The 20,090-nt window shown below is 35.6% G+C and overlaps 1 protein-coding gene across 1 annotated transcript in view; it reads right to left on the minus strand.

Annotated features, from left to right (window-relative positions):
* The window catches only part of TUSC3 (tumor suppressor candidate 3), a 182,181-nt gene that overhangs the window by 101,584 nt on the left and 60,507 nt on the right, over window positions 1-20,090 (minus strand). The window contains exons 2-3 of the mRNA XM_082863857.1: window positions 19,539-19,708; window positions 3,386-3,503 (exon numbers count right to left, since the gene is read on the minus strand). Coding sequence (XP_082719983.1) covers window positions 3,386-3,503; window positions 19,539-19,708 — 288 coding nt within the window. The remainder of the gene's footprint in view (window positions 1-3,385; window positions 3,504-19,538; window positions 19,709-20,090) is intronic.

Consider the following 20,090-nt stretch of genomic DNA (forward strand, 5'->3'; position numbering starts at 1 on the left):
CCAATATGTAAGCCAATATGTAAATGTAAGATTCAAGGGAGAGGAAGTACCCTGCATTGGAACAATCAGAAACTCCACGCTAAGACACTTCACATCCTAGAATTTTAGAGTTAAAAAAATACAATTCAAAGCTTCCATCCTAATTAAAATGTACAAATTCCCAAGGCTACACAAAGCAGGGTACAACACACTCCTGACTGCTAGTGCAGAGCACCTTCTAACACATCATTAACTTTTTGGCCTGCTGTCAGACACTTAGCCTCAGCCATCACACGGGAATCACATATAATTTACTTTCCAAACAAGTCTCCAACAAGCCAGAGATTGTCAAATTTCTTCACTTGTTCTTAATGTCATATCCAGACACCACAGCGACAGTGCTTTAAAACATCAGTTTAGAGAGAGTACCTCAACAAAATGCAATTCAGTAGTTAGCAAGAAAGAAAACATACGCATTAAGAACCTTTTAGTAGTTCCCAAGTAAAACAAAATATACACTTCGCTATTTTTGTAATTATAATTCCCCATAAAAATCATTAGCAGCTATAACTTTTATGCAATGCTGCATTTTAAAATGAAAACTCTCATTGCTAAGCCAGGGGCTAGGTTTTGGAAAAACAAAGCAGTGCTGTGTTTGGAATTCTGCTGATTCAAAATTAACCTGAGGAAATTTTTCAATTAAAAACAATCTTGACTTCAACTTTTTTTTCTTTTAAATAAATTTATTTATTTATTTTGGCTGTGTTGGGTCCTCATTTCTGTGCGAGGGCTTTCTCTAGTTGCGGCGAGCAGGGGCCACTCTTCATCGCGGTGCATGGGCCTCTCACTGTCGCAGCCTCTCTTGTTGCGGAGCACAGGCTCCAGACGCGCAGGCTCAGTAGCTGTGGCTCATGGGCCCAGCTGCTCCGTGGCATGTGGGATCCTCCCAGACCAGGGCTCGAACCCGTGTCCCCTGCATTAGCAGGCAGACTCCCAACCACTGTGCCACCAGGGAAGCCCTTGACTTCAACTCTTACATCTATGCCCAAGTTAAAAAAAATGTTTAAAGCTTATAAAAGAACTCAACAATTATATCTAACAGTATATCTATATGTTTATATACTGGCAGCCTATATAGTCAGTACCTAGCACAAAGGAAGGATTACTTTGTCCCACAATTTTGTTTGGTTTTCTTTAATTCGAATTAGCTACCAACATTTTAAAGATAGGGAAATTTCATATAAAAATTCATTATTTGGGTCTCTACTTGAAAAACAGATCTAGCTCCACTGGCCTGCATTTCTTCACTAGAGAGAGAGCTGAGCTGCATCTCCCTCACTGGGTCGGCTGGTCCTGTCCAGTCCACTGTAGCCCCACCCATGCCAGTGAAACCAACGGTCAGCTGCATGGCATTCTGCTGATTTTATTTCTTACAGCAGTTAGGAAAAAAGTGAAATTTGAGTGTTTCCATTAAATATATATATTTTTAAAAAAGACCAAGAAAGATTTTGTTCTAATAAAGATCGGAGGGAACATATTTAATTATTCAAGTGAAGAACTAATGTTTTTAATATACTAAGTATGTACATAAACAAAGATCCCATAATGAAACTAAACTCATGTAACTGGTTTCCCTCATTCAGCTTCCACGCCTGGCCAAGATGTTTGGGCTTGAAGCCTCTGCTCTAGCAATCAGACTGGACCTGGGTGACTGTTTTCTAAGATGGCAGAGAGGATTCATGTATATACTGAGTGAACATATATATTCATGTATACACCAAATGCTATATATATAGCACTACCATCTGATGATCTCTAGGGCCAAGTCTCCTGAGATTCTACACAGACGTATAAATTACATGAAAAAATATTTGGATGTTATAGTACTGTAATTTATCTTTACGAGGTTATTTGAAATTACACATTTATGTTTATGTGTTTTTCTTTATTTTTATATTATGAGCTCCCTAGTCTATAAGCTCCTTATGGGGAAGAACTATGTATGTTTTTCTCACCAATTCAATAATACTTCTTGAATAGACAGACAAAAGGAAACATGCCCAAAAGGTAAAATAAATTTATAAGAAAAAAATAAATGAAGAATACTAATAGGAAAGCCCAACGGTAAAGGGTATTGAAGGCAAAAGGAGAGAATTTATTCTATTCAACTAGAAACTGTCAAAGAAGAATGAATTATCAATCTGGAAGCAAGTAAGCAGAAACACTCACTAATGGACCATTTACAATTAGCTTGAGTCTTTACAGAACTAAATACTTTTCCATGACATGGTAAAGAACTGCACCAGAGTGTCACATGTGAGAAAAATAAAATAGACCAAGATACCCAAACTAATCAATGCTGGGTATGGCACTAAGTTTTACATTTGAAAGGCATGATCAAGTAGTGATAAATACAAGAAATTAATAACTGCAGGGTAACAGCAGGGATCAAGAAGCCAGACAGCTGAGCTCAAATTCTATCACCATTTTATTTTATTATCTCCATATACTAACTCTGTAACCTTGCACAAGTGATGTTAACCTCTCCATACCTAAATTTCCTCATCTATGAAAAAGAGATAAAAACAACATATTTCGGGCTTCCCTGGTGGCGCAGTGGTTGAGAATCTGCCTGCCGATGCAGGCGACACGGGTTCGTGCCCCGGTCCGGGAAGATCCCACATGCCGCGGAGCGGCTGGGCCCGTGAGCCATGGCCGCTGAGCCTGCGCGTCCGGAGCCTGTGCTCCACAACGGGAGAGGCCACAACAGTGAGAGGCCCGCGTACCGCAACAAAACAAAACAAAACAAAAAAACATATTTCTCTTTGGATTGTTATGAAGCTAAATGAAAGAAAACACATGAAGTACTTAGAAGAGTCCTTGGACTTATAAGGACTCAATGTTAGCGATGATGATGTAATCACGACAAATTCCAACAGGACTGGTATCCTTATAAAGGAAGCAGGACGTGAGTCCCATTGGGTTAGGGTCCCATCCTTATGACCTCATATAACTTTAATTACCCCCTTAAAGGCCTTATATCCCCCCAAAGCAGCATAAAGGTTAAGTAAAACTTACACTGAATCTTATATAAAATTTCACAAATTTATGCAAAATACCACCCAAACCACATACAATATATCAAAATAAGGCTAATGCATGTAAACTGCCACTGTATGCTGAAAAAACACACTTCCTCTATAATGGAAAAGTCAAAATGTGTTTATTCACTAATGGCAAAAACTATGTACTGATAAAGGTAACATTGACTGTAATTATTGTAATCATATCACATAATTAATAACTACTCATTGCATGCACTGAATTGTATTTTTATCTGGCAAACAGAGATGCGGCAATCTTAACTAACTCTATTAAATATGTTATTAAAACAAAACTCTTTTACCTGCTGAAAAACATCTGTTCCCTCATCGTAGTCCACCATACTGAAGAAGAGTTTGTTACAAAAAGCAGAGGAATAGCGCCACGAGTTAGCCAGTATTTGATATTCTTCGTTAGCTTGCCTGGTAAGGATAATGGGACAGAGTAGAAACATTATCAGTATTGAAACATTAACAAAGCTATTAATAAAACAGGTAATTCTGGGACAAGAGTTGGTCTGTTTTAGTATGAACTGCAAGCTAAGAGTAGATTTTATAGTTTAAACGGAGGTAAAAAAATAGAATATTCCATGAGGTAAAAATTATACAGAATTCAAACTTTGTCATTCGTGAATAAAGGGTTACTGCATCACAGCCACACTGATACCTTTACTTACTGCTATGTTTGCTATTACACTACATAAGGGCAGAGTGGAGGAGTTCTAATAGAAAGCGTGTGGGCAAAAAAGCCCATCCTGACCCTTTAAATAAGAAGCCCGACAACTCTTTTTACAGGGGATAAAATCATTTTGTGCCGTCTCCTATACATATAACTTAAATCTTCTGATGATTTTTAGTAACAGGCACAGAGCAATTTTTAAGAATTTTGGAATTCACTTTAATGGAGAAATAAAAATCATGGATATATGTTTTAAAACTGTAAATACACTTGTACTGCACCTTTATATATTCCATCTATCTAAAAATGCATTTACATTCACACCTAAAAGTAAGCAAAAATTTGAGTAGCTAAACCAAATGCCACACACAAGCCCTTCTCTAAGAGCATATTTACTCCTATTTTAAATTTGTTTCTATTGGACATTTTGTTGATACGCCAGATACTAAAGCTCTATATTTAGGTGAAGGCAGGGAGTAGAAATAAAGAAACGGTGTTGCTAGAAGGATGTAGGTATAGTCATGGAAAAAGAAGCAACAGTGATTGCTAAAACTTTAATTTTAAAAACAGGGGAGGGGGCTTCTTCCATACGGTTGACTACTCACAGGAGATCTGGGGAGTCTCTCCCAAAAGAAGTATAGATATAAAAAGGTATAACCCCACAGTCACAAAAAGACTTGGAGTGGAGTCAGCAGCAGATAAACAAGTTCAAGAACTATCTGGAAAACATAAGGCTAGTGGAAAAGTTTTGATGGAGGAAGTTACAATCCCAGAGAAGACTGCAGTAAAAGGAGAAGCTAGGAAAAATACTGGATTAGAAGCAGCAGAGATGCTGGCTCTGAGATTTCATCTTGCTAACGAGCTAGCCTATTACTGTTTCATGGATGCTGGCAGAAGCCATGAGACTCCTGGGCTAGAGACCTTATGGACTTTATTCTTCATGTTTGTTTGCATCAGTTCCCCATGCCCCCAAGTTCATGGGGTAGCACAAAAGGCCCTTCCTGAATACCTGCACACACAGTTCACTGTGTTACAGGACAGCCATACTGAGTATGGAGGACTTACTGTTTTTATAGCACATGATGATAAACCCCATGCTTTGTTCAGTGAAACACATGTCACTCCTTAAGGCTTGTCACCGCACACACAACCCTTGGCATTCTTGGCATGCCCAGCAAGAACATGCAGGATCATCAAAGCCCACGGCAGGATGATCATACTGTTGCTTTTCCCAACAGTATTCACAAAAAAATAACAATGCCACATAAAAAAAAAAAAAAGAGCAAGGAATGTAAAAGAGCAAGCACTTATAAATAGAAAATATGATTTCTCAAATGAAACACCAATATTAGTAGATAGAGTTAAATAAAATTCAAAGAACAAAATGGACACAGGTGGACAGTATTGGTGGGAGGAAGGAGAGAGGTACCTAGGCATATAATCCAATAAGCCCAATCTTCACATAGAAGGAGCCCCAAAAAGAGAAGAGACAAAGGAAATTTTCTGGGAACATAATACAATTAAAGGAGACTAGGTATTCAAATTAAAATTACTTCCCAGGTTCTGAATAAGAGGAATAAGAAAAGACCAACATATTGTGATATTTTACAACACTAGAGGCTGGCAGATAACAGAATAACGCCTTCAGAGTTTTGAGGGCATGTTATTTTCAATCTAGAATTGTATATCAAGCCAAACGATTAAGTTTGAAATAAACACGTTTGAAAAAATGTAAGTCATATGAAATTACCTTAGGCTATAATTGATAGAAATGGTAAAAATGAGAGTGTGATAGAAGAACTGTAAGGAAGGTAAAAGGGCAACTAGAAATATGATGCAGTAGGAAAGGTGGAAGATGTGTAAGAAAGCTGTGATCCAACTACGAAGCTATGAAATACAAATCAGGACGAATTTACTTGGACTTCAAGATGAAGAGAACCGATTGTAAGCAACCATTACAATTAGAAAGAGTGGCACGATGCCCAGACTATCATTAAGGCACGTGTGGTCCTGCGACAGGAAAAACAACAACAAAATGAATCTAAAAGGCAAGGTCCAAAGAAGAAGAAAATTAAAATGTATCATAATCTTGATTGCTAGGTGATGGGAAAAGGCAGTCATTTTGAACATTTTCTTTTGCGTCAGGGAGGGGGTCATAAACAACAGCACTGTGGAAAAGGAACCATAATAAAAACCTACTACTTTGCAATTGATGCTATTTCTGTAGAAACAATAAGTCAACCTACAGACAGAGCACAGATGTAATGATGGTTACAGTACAGAATGTAAGAGCTATCAACTATGACAATACAGGATTGGTAGGTAAAAGGGAGGAAGAAGGTGTACTTGCTAATCTTCGACTTAGGGAATCAAGAGATATCACTTACACTTATGAACAAGAAATAGAAGAGCGCTATTTACTGTTTACAATAATAAAAACTATAAAAATGGTAAGGGGTGAGATGAGTTAAATCCTCACCTATTAGAGCCAGAAATGTAAAGATCAGGTCTACTGCATGAAATATATAAGACTAACACTTAGAGGTATGAAAAAAACACCAGAAGAAAAAAACACAAAGGAATAACAGTGATTGCCTGTGGCTAAGTCTGCAAATAAGTGAGTGCAAGGGCTAGGGACATTCTAGGCCCTTTTTTATTAACAAGGAGCACATAACAGTGCTATGATTAAAATATATTTAAGTGGGCTAAATATGAACAAGGCTATAATCTGAGGTCACTTAGCATAAAGACCTTAAGGGCACGTTTTAAGACAGCACAGTACAAAAACCGACCACTGTAAAGATCAGCCTGAGACTGCACTGTGCTCCCTAGGCAGAAAACTATATTGTATACATTCTGAATCTGTTCAAATGAAATAATTACAAACTTTTAAAACTTTGGTGGTTAAATAAGATTTAACCTGAGCACCTAACAGCAAGAAGTGAGCTAATCTCCAAGGTCTCTGTTTTCATGGAGTTGACGTTTTAGTGAGGAGACATATGATAAACAACCAAATAAACAAATGAAAATCATTAAAAGGTAAGATATACACTGAGAAAAAAAATTCCATGGAATTGTATTACAGAAAACAATGGAGGATCTACTCAGATGACGCGGTCATAAAAGGCTTCTCAGATGAAGCGACACTAATGCTCAAATCCCAAGGATGGGAAAAAGCCATCGCTGAAAAGAGCTGGAGAACGGACATTTCGGAGAGCAGGAACAGCAAGCACGAGGGCTGGGAAGGGAAAGACTTCAAGGTACTGGAGAGATGAAGCTGTGATGTAAATGGGAACATGCTCTCTGTCTCCTGGAGGGATATACGCAGATTACATGGTTCACACCCTCCCTCATCTATTTAAAACAGTGCCTCACGGCTCCTCTTCGAACCCTAAATAAAAGCAGAGTTAGGACCAATATGAGCCCTAAAATCTGAGTTGATTTCTGTCATATGGAATATAATGTTACAGGTAATTATTCATCATTGATTTTCAAAGAAAAAATGTATAGTAATGTCACACGGTGAATTGGCACTGACGATTAAGTAGATCTGAACATCTCTGTACTAATGAACCTTAAGAGACCAGTGCGGCCTTAAAAAAAAATCGTTAAAATGATAGCATAACAATTAAGAAAGCAGTTTAGCAAAAACTGGCATTCTTATGATAATGATGCTCTGAGAAATGAAAATGCTTCATTTTGAAAAATACACAGGAAAAATACTATCAAATTTTAGTGTTCAACATCTGTGTATAGTATCTTATGGAATGACATAAGACTGGGATAATCTTGAACTTTTTTCCCTTATAATGTTATAACCTACCCCAGACCTATTAGAATCTACTAAGTATACATTCATTCACTCATTAATTCACTCCACAAATATATATTAGTGCCAACAATGTGTCAGGTAACGAAGGACTGAATAATAAGTTCAAGGGCCCTGACTTCAAGGAGAATACACTCTAGTGAGAAACTGATGCCTCACACAAGTATACACAAAATGTCAGATAGTTGGAAATACTCTGAAGAAAATAAAACGAGAAAATGTGGTAAGTGGTATTGAGGGGTCAGAGAGGATGAATTCATTTTGCCTTCAAACTCTGTTTTCTACACCATCCACTTCCTCAGTTTAATTTCCTAATAATCAGCTGTGGGTTCTATCCTCTGTTCCAAAGTCCTAAAGAGTTCCCCACTGCCTATATAACGAAGACCATGGGCAGAAGAGAAGACAAGAGCCCCTATCCCCTGGCCACAATTTACATCTATAGTCTGTATCCACAGGAACATACCACATGCTCAAAGGGTCTCTCCGTTTTGTGACACCCTGTGTTCATTCTTTAAGCTTTAAATCATTAAATCCTCTGCTTCAAATGTCCTCCCTTCTTTCAAAAGCTTGCTCAAAAATGCCCCTCCCTCAGAAGCCACTTCAATTCTCTATAATACTTCGGGCAACTGTCAGAAATGGAAATTCTCAGCTGCCGTGCAGCGCTGTTTATTTTATGCATATTCTGTTCTGCTTATGCATACTATGTTTATGCAGTGATTGTTCGGTGGCTAGGCCTTAGTCCAGAATAGGTATTTAATAAAGGTTTGATGATGAATAATATACTTTCCTAAGAGTCAATATATTACATATACCCTAAAACTAAATAATACTAAATTAGAGATTTTGAATTCTGGACAGTCTGACTAAAAGCCCACTTAGTCACATTTATGTCACAGGTTAATGTCTCTTTTAAGGCCAGTTTGCTTCACGGTATAGGTGGTCTTAGGACGAAAAAAAGAAACACCTTAAATCTTTGTACCATCACAAATATATGCTATTTGTCAAAGGAATAGTGGTCTTGATTTGAAAGATTATAATGACTAAATCATCTCCTAACATCATGTTCCTAAATCAATTTCATATGAAATATAAAATCTAGATCTTAATCATCAGTGATGTTTATCCAGCGTTTTAATATATGCTACAATAATAAAAAAGTATACCTCACAGTCTCCGCCTTTAAGAAGCTTGTCAGAGAACAGAATAGACACACACTAACACACAAGTAAGATACATATATTGAAAAAAGAATGCAGATTGTAGATGCTATACAGCATATAGAAGAGAATGGGATCACAGTGGATTGAGCAGCTGGACAAAGTGTGAATGTGAAAATATTCAGAAAAGAATGGAAGGACTAAAATTATAATAATCAAGGAAGGACAGGAAGAGAATATGAAGGCAACAGAAGCAGTATAAACAAAGACTACCCAGTCTGAAATGTATATTATGTAGTCAAATAACAGAACTAAGTTTCATGTTAGAAAATAAGGAAAGAATAGACTGGAAGCTCTCTTCCAGGAGAAAGATAAATAAGATCTTGACTTTATTCTGTAAATAGTGAACAACTACTACAAGTGTTTTGAAAGAAGTAGATTATGCAAAATACTAATTAAGAAAGCTGTATCTGGCAACAGTGTGCATAATGTATTAGAGGAGGAGAAAATAAATGTTTATAAACCACTCAGAACCTTACTATACTGGTCTAGTTGGGAAAATATATGCAGCTATTAAAATACTATATAAATGAAGATATGACCTATTTCTTACATATTCTCCTTTAGAATCTAGAGCACCAAAGCAACAAGCAAAATTTTCTACACATCTTGCTTCTAGTTAGGAATCTATCTGTTGGCATAAAGAATTCCAGGGGAGCTAAGCAAATTACATTTTTTCAACACAAATACAATACTCAGAGAAAACTTACTACTGACAAGGTAAATGGGGGCTTGCTTCTGTTGAAGGTAATTTAGTAGCAATAGGACTAGAGACCAGATCTGTTTGTCACTAGAAATAATTCAATAAGCCTGAGAAAAACATATTTCAATGTTGATGATATCTATTTAGGGTAAAAAAGATTGTTAGAAGGAACATGCCCCAATAACATAAACCCTGTTCTCTAAACTTAACTCCATTATCTCTTATCTCTCCATATTCCAACTTCTTCATGCGTAACGGGATAGAAGAAGCCTAACTAATGACAAAGAAAGTGACTGGCTTCTTGCATATGTTTGTGTCAGCTTAGACTAATGAGCAAAGGTATCATTAATGCTTATTAGAACCCTTCAAACTTCACTGCCATCTGAAATTGAAAGCTGAAAACCACAAATGCTCGTAGCACTTAAATAAGCACATTTCCAACACTGTTAGCTAAAAAAGTACTTTGTTTTAATAGTTCATAGGAACATTAGAGATGTAACTTTATGAATGGAAGGAACACTGTAGATTTTCCTAATCTATTAACATGCAGCCTGAAGAGGGCAGTCAAGTTGCAGCAAAGCATCCAGGAAGGCCTAAGCAGTAACTGCAGGGCACGGTTCTGGGAAAACTCTTCTATTAAATCTTCTCAATTTTTGGTTATGGAAACAAGAAAAAAATCAATCCAAATGCTATAGCAGTTTATAATCCTTTTTAAAGGGTTATGCAAAACTAAAAAGGATTATTAACTCATCCATAGTTGTATATATTTAATATAGCTCCCATGATGAATGTAGTTTTTATCTTTTATACCCTTGAAGGGATTTTTAAAGAAATATGGTTTCTCTTTTTAATGTTAATCAAACTTCCTATACGATTCATATTAAAATCTCTATGTATGCCTCTTATTTATATTTTTATGATAAATTATATATAGATGTAACTATATATTGCATGGATATTCCAAAGTGTATCTTCATAAAACCTCATATTATTCAATTTCTATAGATAGTGATATATATAGAGAGAGATCTGGTATGAGTGGAACCATCCATTACTTACGGTTCTGATACCCTGAAGAGAAAAAAACTGGTAAACAACACCCTGCACAAAGATTTCAACAGTGACTTCTCTCTGGTTGTGCTACAAATATTCAGGACCCTACTGAATATACTGAAATATATTAAATAGACCCAATGCCTCTGAAGAGCTGAAGAATCCACAGTTAACTACCACTTTGTAAGTGGCTCTGTATAATTCACTACTTGCCAGATAAAGATATTGTGTCCATCACACCTATGTTTTCTGAGCATCTATTTTTTTCTTTGGAAAACAATTCTAACGTGAACATGCGATTCCAACACATATATTACAGCAAAAATGTATATGAACGTAAGAGATATTAAACTGTATATAACATGCATAGTAGCAACTCAGTTTATGAGTCAGCAGAACTTTTGTTCTCTTAAGAAAAATGATAATACTAACATACAAAAAATCTTAACAGGTTGTATGCTAAGAAAACTGACACATAGCTAAAAGAAGAAAGGAACTGTGCAGAAATTAGGAAGTCTAGTTCATGATTTGTTTTCAGAGATCATACTGGTGTTGTAATTCTAAAACTATTTTATATGCACTGAAAGGGAGAGCAAATGAGCAAATACACCAGTATTGCTGGGATCCAGGTTTTCATTTTGGAGAAAGGAGATAAAACTATGGAATAGGGAAAATAGAGGAAAAACCCTACAGTGTTAGCTTGGAATAGGAGAGATCCAGTTAAAGTCATAATTTATATATGTATGTATGTATGTATGTGTGTGTAGGTACACACATACACACATCCTAGCTCTATCTACTAAAAAAGGCTGCAAGCAATGATACTATCATTGTATACAAACAGTATAACTTGCCCAGTTCTTGCTTTCTAAATATCACTTCCTACCAAAAAGATGAAGGACTCCTTGAAAGAGGGAAGAGATATGGGAACATATGTATAACTGATTCACTTTGTTATAAAGCAGAAACTAACACACCATTGTAAAGCAATTATACCCCAATAAAGATGTAAAAAAAAAAAATGCTTCTTGCAGTTCCATGACAGGGAAAGTATATAAAGTAGGCTTAGAATATTTTGTTGAGCCAGAAAGCAAAGACTAACAGAGGCATGTAAATGACACAGGAGTTGGTTTCCACTGATCAAATTTAGGGCAACTTGAACACTGAAGAAGAATAATCACAGCAACAGATTAGTAAATAAAAAAAAGAATCTCTGCATTGAGATACTCAGAAGGGCAAATGGAGGAAAGAAAAGCTCTCATTTCTAGAAGAATACCAACTAATTAATGTTAAAGCAATGACAGAATGTTTAAAAATCACCCCTTCACAATCATCAATGTAATATCAAATTCAGGCAGAGATGATCAATGGATATTACAATCACTGGGTAAAAAAGTGCCAAGAAACAGGATAGTCACGTTATCTCAAAGTGTCCCCCCTCTTAACCCATTCACCTTCCCCAAACACTTACTACAAGGGAAAGATATACTTGTATAACAGAAAGATGTAATGATTACCACCTCGATCAAGTGATCGATCTCATCACTGATGTTTGAAAGAACTAACATGTGCCTCCTGATAGGATGCAATAAGAAGTACACAAATAACTGCTATAGTACTTTTAAAAAAGCAGATTATGTCATTGAATTAATGCCATTTCACTTAAAAGTAATAATGGTATTCTGATTAGGTAAGAATGTCTTATTAAAATATGCAAACTGAAATATTTAGCAGTGATATTTCATGATGTCTACAAGTTAAAAGTACATTTGCTGGTATGTGACTCAGTTTTTACTTATACTTAAAAGAATGTGAACAAAGAAGAACAAAGAGCATCTCTCATCACCCACCTCCACAGGGGTTAAGTCGCAACCATTGCAGTCACCCACAGACAGTGTACCAAGAGGAGTTCAGGATGAAAAACAGGTGAGGCGCTCTGTGCTTTGGATAAACAGGCCCTTAGATAGTTAGACACATATCTCAGGATGAATTTCAATGACCCGAGATGCTTGCATCTTCCCAGACATAGCAAAGCACTAAATCATTAACATACACCTGTTCTTTGGAATTATCAGTGATCTTTTACCAAGATGTGTGTTATTGCTTTTACCAAGACTGCATGTTATTTCCAAACCAAAAAAATTTGTAAACTGGCCCCTCCCCTACCTCTTCAGAGCAGTTTCCTCAGGACTAACTGAGTGGCTGTCTCCCAGGCTATATATAGTCCCCAGTAAGACCCTGAATAAAATGTAAACTCACAACTCTTATGTGTCTTTCTTGAAGGCAATGAGCAAAATCAAATGTGGCAGAATGTTATAATTAGTGAAATCTTGGTGAAGTGTAGACTGGTGTCTTTGTACTACTGTTTCAATTTTCTGTAGGTTTGAAATTATAAGATGGGTGACTAAATCTGGACTTTATATACAAATAATATAGAAAATAGAGCTCAGAGAATGCTACAGTGTCTCATAGATAATTAAAGTTCACTGAAAACATCCATTTATTCATTGTAAAAGAGCTGGGATTATCCAATCTGAGGAAGACACACCTAGGAGGAAATTTAATACAGGGAACTTAAATCACATCCCTTCGACCTAAAGAAATAATTAAACTAGACAGCGTTCAGCAGTAACCCTAAAACATCACTTATATTAAACTGGTCATGGATTCAGTCAAGTCTGAAACAGTCCTCACGTATTAGCCAAGCCAGGCAAAGAATGTGTGAATGGCATGAGAGTTTGCCAGTCTTTGACAAAGAAGTGGAATACTTTGTCCAGGTAGCCAGACATATTAGAAAAACTTAAGAATTAAGGCCATAGAGAAATATTATCCAAGGACTAAAGGAAATGATAAGGGTTGTAATCCCAAAACCATTTAGAAAGCACTTACCAGTGCATTAAGAGATAGACACGGTAATATTATCTACAAATGATTCTCACATTATGTGCTCACTTTAGAATTGAATCTCCTAAGAGATATGACTTCACTGTAATGAAACAAAAGGCTGATGAGCTCTTCCACATGGTCTTGGCCAGCTATCTCCAACTCACCAGCCCTTGCTATGAAATGCTAATCTGAACGAAAGCTTTTCATGATCTAATGAGTTTAAGGAATGCTGGCTGATGGATCCCTTCACTAGGAGATTAATAATCTTAGTTGGGAATGCAAAATGCAAATTACAGTTCACAGGGTAGGAACAATAATGAATATGTACACTTAAGGAAAGCATTAAACTTACTAGCTCTGGAGTCACAAATATATATACCCAACCCTGACAGGTATTAATTAGCTCTGTGACTTTGGGTAAATTATACAACCTCTCAGCTTTGATGTTGTCATCTAAAACATGGATTTTTCTCAGTCCTACCTTTTAGAGTAATGAGAATGACATGAGATATTATATATATAAATGACCTAACACAGGACTGCCCAAATAGTTTACACATAATAAACAATCATTTTATTTAGTTAGAGAAGAAAAGATGTTAGCCAGTTAATATCTAATATATCAACGTAATAATTTATTCTCCCTCCTCTTTAAAATACCTTTGTAATTACTAATCATTTTTTCATTTATTTGAAGTCCAACAACATATTAACCTCCAATACATTACCAAGCTTTGATTGTATGTGCACCCTGCTTGACTCTACATGTACTTTTTGATTTTCCTTCATCTGGATGTTTTTTCTTACATCTATTGAATGACAGTAATAACCTTAGAAGAGGTTATTTTGTTCTTAGAATTTTTAGCGAATTCTGGTAGAGGTAAGTAACTTTGTGGTAGAATACATCTAAAAGATTTAGCAATTATGGGGAATATTCCTTACAGTACAATTAGATAAAGGAAGTTTGGAGTTAACACTTACGGGAGGTGAGAATTATATTGAGTAGTCCTAATTTAACAACTTTATCTGGCCAAGGAGTTTGATGTGTGCACTGAGGAAGGTGAGAATTGAATTCTGAGATTTGTGAAGAAACTGACTTTGTGAAAGAAGAGCAGAATGATTTGCTAAGAGGGCTTACAAGGAAGCCAATAGCTCATTCATCAGCCATTCAGCAAAGAAAAGCAACTGGAGAATCTTTAAGTGTGTCAACTCTAGAAGAAAATTTCACTTTTTCTTAAAGAAAAGAAAAAAGCAGAAAAAATCTCACAAAGGAAAGCACTATTCTTTTAAACTTATAGCTATGAACATTTCAATGACTCTACAGAATTATAAAAAAATTATAGCAGTATTATAGAAGTGGTCCCAAATTACACTGACACAGAAGGACCCAGGAGAATTCAAGTTTTTAAACAAAAATGACTGCTGATGATAGAGTGCCTTTCTCAATGAATCTACAACTCCCTCTGAGGCACTTAATTTATAATACAGAATATAATTTGAATACTTTTTCTTGAAAATTTTTCTTGAAACTCCTCTTTAGCTTTCCATCTTGGCTGTCCCCTTGAGATCTCTTTCATTCACTCTGCTCATATGGGTCACATTCGGTACTCTCTTGGCTCAATGACAGTAGATCTCAGACCACTTTTCAATCACAATTATTTAACAGATCCTCCTTTTAAATTTATATTATAAAATATAATGTAAATCTATCAACCTCATCCAATAAACTCCAAGACATCCCTCTTTCAGCTCACTTAATATTTTTCCTCTCCAGTTCCATTAAAATCCTGAGTTATTTCGACATACATGTTTATAATCTAGATGAGACCCCAGCCTTATCATTCCTAAAGCTTCTCTATTATATCCACAATCATCTACATTATACTTTAGCAATTTACTCATTTATTTAATCAACTCTTTACAATTTCCTAATTTTCAACCCCGTCCTCCTTTCACACAAAACCTCTCCTTCACTCTTGTGAAAATCTAGCTTAATTGTATCACACCTAGTTTATCAGCTGTCCCCTGGCTTCTTTGACCCCCTAACCAACTTTTAACCCACAGTTATACATTTCAGATATACTCTCACTAGCATTCTCAGAATATGTGCCGATTAATCCACTTCGTAGAATAAAGCAAACAGGTTAATCCCTATGGAGGGTGTTCTTGCTCCTAAATTGCTGAGTACTGGGGAAGAAATCATTTAATTCTATAGATTCTTCACTAAAAATCTGAGTATTCTAGTTTCATAAAGGATCCCTGTCAATGCTATATGGTCATCCAAATAACTAATAAGGCTTCATCCATTCCCATTGTTCCTCAACGAAATTAAATTTTAAAAAGCTGTGAATCATGAACCTGCTTCTTAGCTTCCCTGTCTCTATACTGGATGCACACTAGAATTACCTAGAGCATGTTTTTTAAAATGTCAATGTGTTGACCCCCCCCCCCCCCCGGCAAAGAAAACCAATTAAACCAGAATGTCTAGGTATGGGAAGCACATTGTCTGCTCTACACTTCTTATTTGCCTCTAAACCTTCATGGGCTCTTCCTTTCTCCTCTAACAACTTCACCATCATCTTGATCCATGAATTAACTTTTCCTAATAACTTCAATCTTTTTCTCTTGTAAATCTAAAACTACTCTAAAATTTAAAAGTTTATTACAAAAAAGGCTGTAATAAACAAGTAAATAAAGGTTATTTTGAGCTAAGCGTCATTAAAAAATTGAGGGTCCATATTTAACCTTTTAACAACATAATGCATTAAGTAAATTATTACTTAAAGGATATACCATTTAACAGTATGCTGTGGTTTGTTATCAAAATATGTACAATTATATGTAACTGTAAAATAAATACTTGGATAATAAAGTCTTTCTAGGTTACAGTTGCAAAAAATATAATAATTAAATAGATTTCTTCATAACAGTGGTGAATACAGGAAATCAATATATTCAACTTTTAGAAGCAAAGAAATGATCTCCCTAAAATATATAAGGTATTGTAGGATGCCAGAGGACAGTTTATATTTTTGTGGAATCTGAACTGTTACACCAAATGCCAACTAAGATGGTATTTTTGCCTCAGGAGGGCTTTTCAGCACCCTTAGATAAACATAAATATACCCTGTCCTTAATGCTAACCTAATTCTGACAAATGTTAATGTCCACTTAAGTACTGGTCCTCAAATTGATAGGAAGGGAACTCGGAATCATCTGAAATGGTGTTTTTCAAAATATTTTGCTTTTCATCTTTTCTACCCACTTTGAGCTATGTCCCAACATATACTCATTATTAGATTGTGATAAAATCTTTCATGAAAATTTCAGAATCCTGAAATTACCTTTCTGCAAGCTAGTCTGAGAGAAATTGGTTTATTGTTTTCATTGGCCCATATTACTAATAATTTTGGTTTCCACTAAAGTTCAAAATGGTTTAGAAATCTAAAGTCTACAGATGATTATACAACGTGAAGAGTATGAATGTGGAGCTACAAGTGTTTGTTCTTGAAAAGAGAAAGTGTTCAGCCAAGAAGAAACAGAAAACCTGAACTGTCCTTAACAATTGAGGAAATGGAATACGTAATTTAAAATCTCCAGGTCAAGAAGACTTCACTGGAGAATTCTATCAAACATTTAAAGAAGAATTAACATAATTTCTAAAACTGTGTAATTTTACAAATCACTTCCAGAAAATAAATGAGATGGGAACATTTCCCAATACATTTTATGAGGTATCAGCGTGATACCAAAATTGGACAAAGACAGTATAAATAATGAAAAATATAGATCGATATCTGACATGAACTTAGATATAAAATACTTCAACAAAATATTAGCAAATAGAATTCAGCAATACATAAAAATAATATAATACAATCAAGTGGGATTTATTCCAAAATGCAAAGCTGATTCAGCGATTGAAAATCCATCGATGTAATCTACCATATCAACAACCTAAAGAAGAAAGAACCTATCAATTGACTCCCCCAAATCTGACAAAATCCAACACCCATTCATGACAAAAGCTCTCAGTAAACTAGTTCCTCAACCTGATAGAGAACATCTACAAAACTCTTACACCTAGTATCATACTTAGTGATGAAAGACTGAATCCTTTCTCCCAAAGATCAGATCAACAGTAAAACATAAAACTATAAAACTTTCAGAAAAACACAGAAGAGAAGGGCTTCCCTAGTGGTGCAGTGGTTGAGAGTCCGCCTGCCGACGCAGGGGACACGGGTTTGTGCCCCGGTCCGGGAAGATCCCACATGCCGCAGAGCGGCTGGGCCTGTGAGCCATGCGCGTCCAGAGCCTGTGCTCCGCAACGGGAGAGGCCACAACAGTGAGAGGCCCACATACCGCAAAACAAAACAAAACAAAAAAAACACAGAAGAGAAAAAAATAGAACTTTGTGATCTAGGGCTAGGCAAAGAGTTCAATTTGACAACAAAAGTAAGATCTGTAAAAGGGGAAACTGATAAATTGGACTCACTAAATTAAAATCTGCAAAAGACCTTGTTATGAGAATGAAAACACAAACCATAGACTAGGAGAAAATATTTAAAAACCACATATCTGACAAAGGACTAGTATCTACAGTATATAAAGAACTCTCAAAATTCAGTAAAAAAAAAATTCAAATAGAAATAGGCAAAAGAATGAAAGATATTTCACTAAAGAGGTGATACACAGATGACAAAAAAGCAAACGAAAAGATGTTCAACACCATTACACTAGGGAAATGCAAAATAAAACCTCAAATTAAAACTATATACCCATGGAATGGCTAAAAGAAAACAATGACAACACTGATGCTGGTGAGGATATGGAAAAACTAGGTCCTTCACACACCACTGGTGGGACTCTAAAATGATACAGCCACTCCAGAAAACATTTTAGCAGTTTCTGATAAAGCTAAACATGCAACTACCATTGTAATTCAGCCATCGGACTCTCTGGCCATATATCTCAGAGAAGTGAAAACTTAAGTTCACACAAAGCCTGTACAAGAATGTTCATAACAGTTGTATTTGTAATAGCCAAAAACTGGAAACAATCCAGGTGTCTTTTAACAGATGGATGGATAAACAAACTGCATGCAGTACATCCACACCATAGGATATTACTTGGTAATAAAAAGAATGAAGTACTGACAAATACAACAACTTGGATGGATTTTGAAGGAGTTATGATAAGTAAAAAAAGCCAAAGCCAAAAGGTCATATACTATATGATTCCACTTACATAACAGTCTTTAAATGATGAAATTACAGAAATAGAGAATAAATTCCGGAGGTGGGGAGATGGGGTGGGTGTGGCTAGAAAGGGCAACAGGAGGGATTCTTACTGTGATGGAACTGTTCTGTATCAATACCAATATCCTGTTTGTGAAACTGTGCTACAGTTTTACAAGATGTTAGCATTGGCGGGGGGGGGGGGGTCACTGAGTAAAAGGTATATAGGATTTCTCTGTATTATTTCCTAGAATTGCATGTGAAACTACAATTATCTCAAACTTAAAAAGTTTAATTTAAAATAAGCACTGTTGTATATATATTATATTTATACTTGTCCAAAACTTTCTTTGGTATGTTCCCACTGAAAAATATTTCATTTACTTCAAATCATATCATAGGAAGAAATTTCTATATCATAGGAAGAAATTTCTCATCATTAGAGGTACTGAAAAGTAAACAGACTTCCTTGAGTATGGCCTCTTGATTAAACTATTTAATCAGAGTATGTTTAAGGGGGCTACTTCATTGCCCCTAAGATATATGTAGGTGACCTACAAGGCAATATTTGAACCAAATTCTATAACATATGTACCTTTATACAGGACATAAAGATTAAAAAAATCTGTTTTATGATTACATGTGGACTGGTTAAATATTTTATACAATATAAAAATATTAGCCTATCAAAGTCATTTCCTAGAAAACAATGACTTTGAGCTTACATTTAAATGCACTTATAGTTGACTACAACATTGAACAAATGTTTAATTCTATTATATTCTTTTATCTTAACTCTAACAAACATATAATCATACAATAATAGTTTTTAATTTTTTAAATACATACATTACCTGCACACAGAACACTGCCGCTGCGGTTGAAGAGCAGTGAACATAACAATCATAGAATAGTTTCGAGGTGGTGTCTTTATAAATTTTCGGAATTTGTCACCATTCATTCGGAAGATTGAGCGCCTGGAGCTCCATTCCATCAGCTGTTCTACTTTCTCAGCTAAAAGATTCTGCAATAAACACAGGAATTTAAATTTACACAGGGTTAAAATTCTTCAAGTACAAAGAATTACGTGGGATTATATTTTACCTAAAATTCATTTCTGCTAAAAGTTCTTGTTTTGGTGAACAGTCATTGTTAACTGACCATATATGCATAAAATATTTCATCTATTTTTCCTAACAATTGTAAAAGTTTATAAAAATAGATATCAAAAGTAAAGTAGACTTTCACTTCCAGAAAGATGGAATAGGTATGCTTTTCCCTAATCCCCCACTAAAGACAGCTAAAAACTCTGGTCATATGAAAGACAAGCATAAGAAGGCTCTGGAAAGTGGGAAGAAGGAAGGCTGGCTGGCAACCCCAAAATGAAGAGACTGTGGTGGTGAGTG

Source organism: Leucopleurus acutus (genome assembly GCF_964270905.1).
Source record: "Leucopleurus acutus genome assembly, chromosome: 21".
In the NCBI taxonomy this organism is placed as follows: Eukaryota; Metazoa; Chordata; class Mammalia; order Artiodactyla; family Delphinidae; genus Leucopleurus; species Leucopleurus acutus.